The following is a 9,737-nucleotide window of genomic DNA, read 5'->3' as shown; positions in this document are numbered from 1 at the left end:
TGCAGATATTTAAGTGATTATTTACTATCAAAGACCATTTTATCACTTGTCTGCATTAGTGTGTGCAAAATACTAAATATTGTAAGGGTGTTTTATGGTAATAGCATATTATTTAGAGGCTATGAGTATTTCCTGTTCCTCTTTTCAAGTTGTAATATCTGGGAGAAATTCAGTGAAGGATAACATATTACATACTTATAAAATTATACATTTATATAAATATGTATAACAAATATATGGTGATAAATAGTTGCATAAAGATGTTCTTTATGGTATGAAAGTGGGTTGTGATTTTATATTTATATTATGATTTTATATTTATAACCTCCAGCAGCAGTCAAATATATCCAAAATGCCAGGTAATACACCATCAAAACATGTGCCTGAAGATTTATTAAATACGAAAAAATAATGAAGTTAATAAAATTGACCCATGTCTTTTCACATTGTATTCATTGAATTGTACAAATTAATCAGAATCATTTAAATGCTACAAAGGATTGTATCTAAAGGATTGTATCCTTATATTCAAGCTTGTATACAAGCTTGTGTACCTTTAACAAGCTTGTTTGAGACTTAAAATGACCTATGAAGTTCTCATTATAAATTGAGGAACAAAGTGTTGAAGTGACTTATAAGAAGCGACCCACCCCTAAAATATTCATGATGAAGAATATTTATTTTTCTTAAAATAGTCCATAAAATCACACGTCACACCATGAATTAATTCTTTTATTTTTTTTGTAGATCAACCACTTCCCACTCAGCCTTCTCCTCATTTGCGAAATCATGCGGCTGAATAATAATGTGACAGAGTTCATTCTCCTTGGGTTGACCCAGGATCCTGTTAGGAAGAAAATAGTGTTTGTCACTTTCTTGCTTTTCTATTTGGGGACATTGCTGGGTAACTTTCTGATCATTACTACTATCAAGACCAGCCGGGCCCTCGGGAGTCCAATGTACTTCTTCCTTTTCCACTTGTCCTTATCTGACACCTGTTTCTGTAGTTCTGTAGCCCCTAGAATGATTGTGGATGCCTTTTTGAAGAAGAGCACTATCTCTTTCAGTGAGTGCATGATACAGGTCTTCTCGTTCCATTTCTTTGGCTGCCTGGAGATCTTCATTCTTATCCTCATGGCCGCTGACCGCTATGTGGCCATCTGTAAGCCCCTGCACTACACAACCATCATGAGTCAACGAGTCTGTGCTGTGCTGGTGGCTATGGCCTGGGTGGGGTCCTGTGTACATTCTTTAGCTCAGATTTTTCTGGCCTTGAGTTTACCCTTCTGTGGTCCCAATGTGATCGATCACTATTTTTGTGACTTGCAGCCATTGTTGAGGCTCGCCTGTACAGACACTTACGTAATCAACCTACTCTTGGTGTCCAATAGCGGGGCCATTTGTACCCTGAGTTTTGTCATGCTGATGTGCTCCTATGTTAATATCTTGTATTCTCTGAGAAACCACAGTGCTGAAGGGAGGAGAAAAGCCCTCTCCACCTGTGTCTCCCACATCATTGTGGTCATCTTGTTCTTTGGTCCTTGCATATTTATATACACACGCCCTGCAACCACCTTCCCCATGGATAAGATGATAGCTGTGTTTTATACACTTGGAACACCTTTGATCAATCCTCTGATTTACACACTGAGGAATGCAGAAGTGAAAAACGCCATGAGGAAGTTATGGAAGAAGAAGTTAATCTTAGATGACAAAAGATGAGTGGGATCTTCAAAATTTTCTTCATAGTCTGGATTTGCCTAGAAGTCTACAGAGAATGTTATCTTTTTATTGTGATGTTACCATAATCAGGAGGTATGAGAATTAATTCCTTCAGGAATGAAAATACACACTGGTCAGTGTTGAGTCAGTTTCATGGATGGGAAGAGACAGCACCAGGTACAAACAACCGTGGAAAGACTCGTGCCTTAGATGTTCAGCTGTGCCTCTGCCTTCTTGACTGCCTAGTATCACTGTAATCTTGATATGGTGCTTTCCATGCCCTTCTTCATGTTGACTTCTGTTTATAGTTACACTTTTATATGCTTATAACCACAGCCTGGAAGGTTTTTTCTGTTTCAATTGGCTCTCTTAATTAAACTGTTGAATCGCATAATTTCTGATCATAGACCTTTAGCTTGTTTGTTCTTCATGACTAAGCAGAAAGCACCAGATTCAAATAATAATAAAATCTTTGTGTTTTAAGGGATAATCTATAATCTAGGGTAATCTCCCTTCTATTTTGGGGGTTATACTTTGAATTCTTCTCCTATTTATCTAGATCCTTCTAGAACAGTGACAGAACACAGTGTGAATATTCACCATTCTGAAGGAATCTTTTCACCTTAGGAAGGTTCTGATTGTTGGGGTTGTACTCAGATTATTATTCTTTTTGTAAAAACTTTTTGCTTCTAAAATTGTCCCTTCTGATTTATAGAAGCATTAAGTTTGTCTTGAGTCATACAAATTATAATAATTCTTTATACTGCTAAGGTATTATGGTTGTAGCATAGGTGTCCCAAATTAAGTAGATATAGTCATGTGGTCTAGAAGTAAAGTGTACAAGCAGTTGATGGTTGAAATAGGGAATCTGAATATAATAACTGATAAAGAAAGAATGTCATAACTCAGATGAGTCTCTTTAGGCTTTGAGACAGATATAGCTACATCACAGATATGAATTATTTTAGTGAGTTTTAATATAATCCAAAATGATGGTAATTTAGAGGGACTGAGATTTTTGGGTGAAAACTGTATGCAGTAGAGAGGGATATTACCACCCGTCACTTTTGTCACCATCTGACAACATTGCACTATCGAAGTATATGATCACTAAGAATCTTTCCAATTTCAACCTGTTTTCTTATTTGTATTTTTATCCATATAGAAAATTTAACATGAGTATTATTGTTTATTTCAAACATATTTTTATTTATAAACTACTAAGTTATGTTAAGATTACCGAACTTGTTGGGGCGCCTGGGTGGCGCAGTCGGTTAAGCGTCCGACTTCAGCCAGGTCACGATCTCGCGGTCTGTGAGTTCGAGCCCCGCGTCAGGCTCTGGGCTGATGGCTCGGAGCCTGGAGCCTGTTTCCGATTCTGTGTCTCCCTCTCTCTCTGCCCCTCCCCCGTTCATGCTCTGTCTCTCTCTGTCCCAAAAATAAATAAAAAACGTTGAAAAAAAAAAAAAAAAAAAAAAAAAAGATTACCGAACTTGTATTCAATTTGTTGTACCAGGAATGTTAGAACTACTTAGCTCGAGGGGTACCTGGCTGACTCAGTCAGTAGAGCATGTGACTCTTGATATCTGACTTGCGAGTTTAAGTCCCATCCTGGGTATGGAACCTAATTAAAATGAAAAAAAAATAAAATAAAAAAAGAGCTTCTTGGCTTGAAAAAAAAATTATTTCTCTGTGTGGGAATGGAATTCCCTCTGTGAATTCCACAATGAACACTAGTGGCATATATACATCACTTTTATTTTTCAGATCCAGAGTTTATCCATCTCAAGCAGTTTATCATTGATCGCAGCTGCTGATTTTGCTCTTGGAAGGTTTACACATGAGTAGATTCTAGTTGGCAGAGTTTTAGTTAAAGTCCTGTTCTATTTCTAGACAAGGAAAATATGAAAAGGGGTGTATGTTGGATCCAATTTAGGTGCTTCCCCAGAGACACTCTATCCAACATGTCTTCTGGACATGCTTCTAATATGGAGCTCCTGTGGCTACCATCACCATATCTCTTGCCAACAGAGTGTATGATCTAATTCCAATTCCGAATTTTGTAATGAAGATGGTGGAATTGCAAAGCTGACGGAGTGTGCAACCTCACCAGGATATTTTTTTAAGTCAGTGTTCTTATGGGGAAAGAGTGGGACTCTGATATCGAAAGTAGACACATTTGTGTGGGGAAAGAGTGAGAACTATGAAGGCATAGATTATCTTTCATCCTCTTGGTTGTCACAAGTAGCCCTGTCTCCCTCAAAAGAGGAGAAACGACACTCTTCTCTAGCCTAGACACCTTGTGATGATCTCATCTGTACAAGTTGTCAAAAAATGATATTTGGTTTCCTCTGGAGCTTTCTTTTATAGTCCTCATTGTTTCCAAACATCTAACCAGCTGCAAGTCACAGGGAAGTCCAAGCAGGAAAATCCAGTCTTGCTCTAGAAGGACATGTCATACATGAGGGCATTATATGGTCTCTATGTACATCATATGTCTCTATGTACATCATATGTCACACGTGTGACCTATGGGAGCACTTCATGATGGGGAAATGTTATCTAAGAGTGGTGAAGCAGAAGTCTGGAGTTGAGGTCTATCCTGATGTTTTTTTTTTTTCCTGCAGACCCACATCATTGGAGATGCCTCGTCAAATAACTATGTTGTTTGTTTTACTCACGGAATTTATTTGTTTGGTCTGTGGAAAAGAACTATAAGATGTAGCTTCTAAAAGCATAAAAGACTTACTTTTTATCTATTTATGTTTTAAATCTTAGGTATTGGCATCTCCTCAAAGTTTGTATTAGTCTTGGGTGTGCTAGTTGAGGGGTGAATACGATGGGAACTCAGTTCTTATTCAGGGGGCCCTAATGTAAACTGCGTGAAGAAATTAGATCCCAAAGTTTCCGGGTGGAAAAGTATACCATCGGGAAGTCATCAGTGCGTCCATAGTCAACTGGAGATAAACTAAGTCCAACTAAAAGGATTGCAGCTGGACATGGCAACTGAGGGTTGAGCATAGGGTATGTGCGTATGTATGTGTGTGTGATTTTTATGTTTGTGCTTTTAGCATTCTTAGAAGCATCTTTATTACGAGTGCTCTTAAGCACCTCTCCACATGCGTTGCAGAATGGTATAACTTCCCTTCAGTGATAATACACTGTTCTCGATGCAGTTTGCCACCTAATATTGCACTGTACGTTAACTAAAATTTTACGTACAATCTATCCACTGTACTTCGGGGCATTTATCTCAGGGAAATGAAAACCTATGTTTACACAAAAACCTGTACACAGCTGTTCATAGCGACTCAAAACTGTTGTTTGTGATAACCGAACTGCAAAACCACCATAATGTGTCCCACAAGAAGAAGTTATGTTGGAATCTTCATCCCCGGTACCTCAGAGTGTTACCTTAGTTCGAAGTAGTGTGAGTGCCTGACAATTGGCGTTTTTGATTACGACGATATTAAGCTTTGATTGCTGAGACATCCATTTCAAAGGCATCCCATCTGAAATGAACACAATGCCCACCAACTACACAACGAGGTGGAGAGCCAGGCTGCCTAGCCTATGAACTCCTCCTTGGGAAAGCCCTGTGTGGCTTACAACTGACCATTTGAGTGGCCCTGTGTTTTCCTTCCCATACTTTAATCCCACTCTTATGTTTTATTTATTTTTTATTTATTTTTAGAGAGAGAAAGAGCTTGCACAAATGGAGGAGGGGGCAAAGGCAGAGGGAAAGAGAAAATCTCAAGCAGGTTCCGTGCTCAGTGCAGAGCCTATAACACTGGGTTCTACCCACAATCCTGGGATCGTGACCTGAGCAGAAATCGAGAGTTGGACGCTCAATTGACTGAGCCAACCAGGCAACCTTTTTAAATTTAATTAATTAATTAAAAAAAAATTCCACTCATGTTTTAAATTCACCAGTAGTGCACCTCCAAACCCTGGGTACTCCACTCTTGACCCCAGTAAAGGCAGAACCTCAGACTAGCAAGCTCTTTCTGTCTCTCTCTCTGTCTCTGTACCTGTGACCAAACTGTGTGGCCCCTGGTGTTGCAGGATTTTTTACCTCGGTACCCAGGATTCATTGTCTTGCTGCCTCGAAGAATGAAAATGAGCAGCAGGCAAAAGTTTATTAGAGTATAAGATGAGAAAGGAAGAATAGTATGAACACTCTCTTTGCGGAGAGGGACATCTGAAAGTGAATGCTTGCGACTATAGGCAAAGGTCTTTGTTTTACAACTTTTCGGTCCCCCTCTCCCCCGCCCAGACCCCTGCTTCATTCTCCTTTGTTTCCTCTCAGGTCCTGCCCCTATTGTCTAGGTAACTCTAAATGTCTCGTTATCCCATTTTCATTGGCTCGTTTCCATTGTACGAGGGGTGGTCTAGGGCCATATCATTCCTTGTGGGTCTTACATTTTATTGTCTACTACTCATTTTTAGTTAGGTCTTTTGTCAAATTCCTGAGGGAAACCTGAGTGGGAGTTGGTGGTGTCTTACATTTTAAAGAGGAACCTTGTGCTCGAGGGAGTTGGCTGTGGTCAGAGGCTCCCAGCATTGTTCCCAAATATGTATTTTTCCCCACCCAGGGACCTCAAGTCCTATCCTTTCCCTCTCTGCCTATTTTATACTCTCTTTTCACCATCATGCAGGTATGTGATGTACCCGCTGTGACTTGTGAGCAATAGACCTTGTCTTGTCAAGGTCCCCTCATTATTGTTGCAAGTGAGAAGAGGAGCAAACCTGAAAAAGTACACAGGCCTTTATTTGAGGTCTCAGAATTGCAATTTGGGGAGTACAGATTTTGGTGGAACCAGGAAAAGTGGGGGGGGGGGAAAGCAAGAGGTTTTTATGAGAAAGAAGGAGGGACTAATCACAAAATTTAGATAAAAAAACAGGAGGGAAAAAAATGATGCTGAGGTGGAACAGCTTTTGATTACTATCTAATTGATGATTCTACTGATGGTATTAAACAAAACTATTCCCACCATGCTGTAGTTAATTTTCCCGTTCTCATAAACTTCTTGCCAACAGTGCTATAGTCTGAGTGACAGTTGTTTTGTTGGATTTTACGAGCAACGACATGTAAAACAATGACTGCGATGGCCCAGTTTAAGAGTTAATTAGTTAGAAAGGAAAATGGAACTTCAAAATGGAGTCTCTGGTGTCCAGAAATTTCCTAGCTGGCAGTCGGGGCGGGGGTGGGGGTGGGGGGTGACTCTCAGCTTCCAGAGGTCTCTGCGTGTGCTCCCTCTGTCCTCAAAGCCAGGAATGGTGCATTTTTTTCCGATTGTACTTTGAATCTTTTTAACTTATTCTTCCGTTGCCAGTCAGGAAAAATCCTCTGTTTGTAAAGAACTTGAGGGATTAGATAAGATCCAAACATATAACTAAAAGTCAACTTATCAATAACCTTAATTACATTTTTGAAATCCCTTTTGACATGTAATTCAACATTTAACATTTAACCTGTGCCATATCACCACATTTATAATCCCAGGGGATAGGGCAGGAGATCCTGAGGGGCATTTTGGAATTATGTCTGTCACAGTGGTGAAGGAGTTTTGAAAAAATTACAGCTTTAACCCAAGAGTCAGAGAATGTATAACTCAATATCTCCAAGCTGGGGATGGTGTTCCCGTATCTATTAAATATGCCACCTTTACACCCTCCTCCAAATGTTATCCCTGAGAAAAATGTGACATCTTCTTAGGTGTGGAATAGTCTTGGAGAAAAATATAAGTAACATTTTATATCAATTTAATCATTGAATCCCACTAAGTATATGATCTTCATCAAATATCTTACACAGTCAATTCAGCTATAGCAAGCTGGCTGCATGCATGAACATGTCAACACCATGGACGAGTGCTGGAAGCAGGAACTGAAATTTCATTATCACAGAGTTTTGCTCATTGAGCTATTTGTCTTGTTTCATCCTTAAATGTCAATGCCTTCACTCTAAAGATTGTGATCTGAATGCTTTGTCCCGTAGATATTTCCAAGTTTCTTCCAAAATTGCATCAGAAAGTTTCTAATAATAATAATGAATAAATAAATGATTATAATAATAACAGTGAATACATGTTACTTAAGTATGGTAAAATAATTGTACTTATAGGTGAAGAACCTAAATTCCAGCGAGATAAGCATCTTACCCAAAATCATAGCCGGTCAAAGACACACCTGGGATTCAAATTCAGACCCTCAGACTTCAATGTCTGAAATGGTAAACATGAAATCATCCCGGACATCTGATAAATGCATCTCACATAAAGTGGCCTCTTCTTCTAAATACTTAAGATGCATATCTGACTAGGGGCACCTGGGTGGCTCAGTTGGTTGAGCATCCGACTTCGGCTCAGGTCATGATCTCGCGGAGTTCAAGCCCCACATTGGGCTCTGTGCTGATGGCTCAGAACCTATAGCCTACTTCGGATCCTGTGTCTCCCTCTATCTCTGCCCCTCCCCCACTCATGCGTTGTCTCTCTCTCTCTCAAAAATAAAAATTAAAACAAAATTTGCAGAAAAGATGCATATACGATTGGGTTTTCACATTGTTACTACGGTGCATCCTTCAGCCATCTTCCTGTTACCATTTCCATGCACAAATGCATGTGGACACATAAGGATAACTGTTCCTCCTTGCAATGTTTCTATCAAAAGCACAACAATTAAATTGTTTAGGTAGTGAAACACCATTATAAGTGTAGTGCAATAAATTAAAAACAAATCCTTGAAATTTTGTTACTTTGCCATCATCAAATAATCAAACACCATATAGATATAAACATTATCTTATTTATTTTGTTGGTGCAATTGAGGCTCCACGATGAGGGGGCGGTACTAGTTGGGGAAACAAAGTATGACTCCCAACTACACAATTGAAAATTTAAGTGTAATTTTGAACTTTGCAGGATACTATTTTATTATTTTAATAAAAATCGAGAAATATTAAATAAGTACTTGGTCTGTGTAAAGTGTGGTAGTACTGTTCACGGCCATTGTAGGGTTAGTAAAACATCTTAGCCAAGGTCAAATTCTACTATGCTAGTTACTGGCTGCCTAGCCTTTTCAGTGATCTCTTGTGGCTTTGTGGAAACATTAATAATATCATCCCATAGGGTCATTACGTGCATTAAATTTTAAAAATCCCTTTTAAGCCCTTAGCACAATTACTAGCATATTGTAATGACTGTTATCAATTATTGCTATTATACTTCATCATTAAAATTTAAATTATTAAGTACAATATGGGAAAGAATAGACTCTATTTTCATTGAGTTAATAGTCTGCTGAAAAGATGAGAGAAGAACACCAATATTTAAAGGATATGCACAAAACCCCAAAACAAAATAAAAAAACCTCACACTACCCATGAAAAGGGAATCAAATGATCTCGTGAAATGAGGTATTGGGAGTTTTATGGGATGACTTGGGGGATGGAATTAGATGGAGGAAAGGTGATACAATGAGGATAAGTTTTGTGGGAATGGGGACATTTATGTTTGACTGTAATCATTTTAAGGGAACGCTGACTACCTTCAGTATTGATTTTTATTTATTTTTAATTTTTTTAAATGAAATTTATTGTCAAATTGGTTTCCATACAACACCCAGTGCTCATCCCAACAGGTGCCCTCCTCAAGGTTCATCACCCACTTTCCCCTCCCTCCCACCCCCCATCAACCCTCAGTTTATTCTCAGGTTTTAAGAGTCTCTTATGGTTTGGTTCTCTCCCTCTCTAACTATTTTTCCCCCCTTCCCCTCCCCCATGGTCTTCTGTTAAGTTTCTCAGGATCCACATAAGATTGAAAACATATGGTATCTGTCTTTCTCTGTATGACTTATTTCACTTAGCATCACACTCTCCAGTTCCATCCACGTTGCTACAAAAGGCCATATTTCATTCTTTCTCATTGTCAAGTAGTATTCCATTGTGTACATAAACCACAATTTCTTTATCCATTCAGTATTAATAAATAATTGGCCTTCATAAAAGAAACAGT

The 9,737-nt window shown here is 38.8% G+C and overlaps 1 protein-coding gene and 1 non-coding gene across 2 annotated transcripts; both read left to right on the top strand.

Annotated features, from left to right (window-relative positions):
• The first annotated feature begins 789 nt into the window (after positions 1 to 789).
• Positions 790 to 1,722, top strand: LOC132662495 (olfactory receptor 4C16-like). Its single transcript, XM_060607950.2, has one exon. It carries the CDS (start codon positions 790 to 792, stop codon positions 1,720 to 1,722), a length of 933 nt encoding a protein of 310 aa, XP_060463933.1.
• A 2,589-nt stretch (positions 1,723 to 4,311) lies between these two features.
• On the top strand, positions 4,312 to 4,447 carry LOC132662654 (small nucleolar RNA SNORA18). The gene has a single exon (XR_009602669.2). It is a non-coding gene; the product is annotated as a small nucleolar RNA SNORA18 (small nucleolar RNA).
• Positions 4,448 to 9,737: the final 5,290 nt, after the last annotated feature.

Source organism: Panthera onca, chromosome D1 (assembly GCF_046562875.1).
Source record: "Panthera onca isolate mPanOnc1 chromosome D1, mPanOnc1 haplotype 2, whole genome shotgun sequence".
Lineage (NCBI taxonomy): Eukaryota > Metazoa > Chordata > Mammalia > Carnivora > Felidae > Panthera > Panthera onca.
The sequence above is the reverse complement of the archived record's forward strand: the minus strand, read 5'-3'. Positions and strand labels throughout refer to the sequence as shown.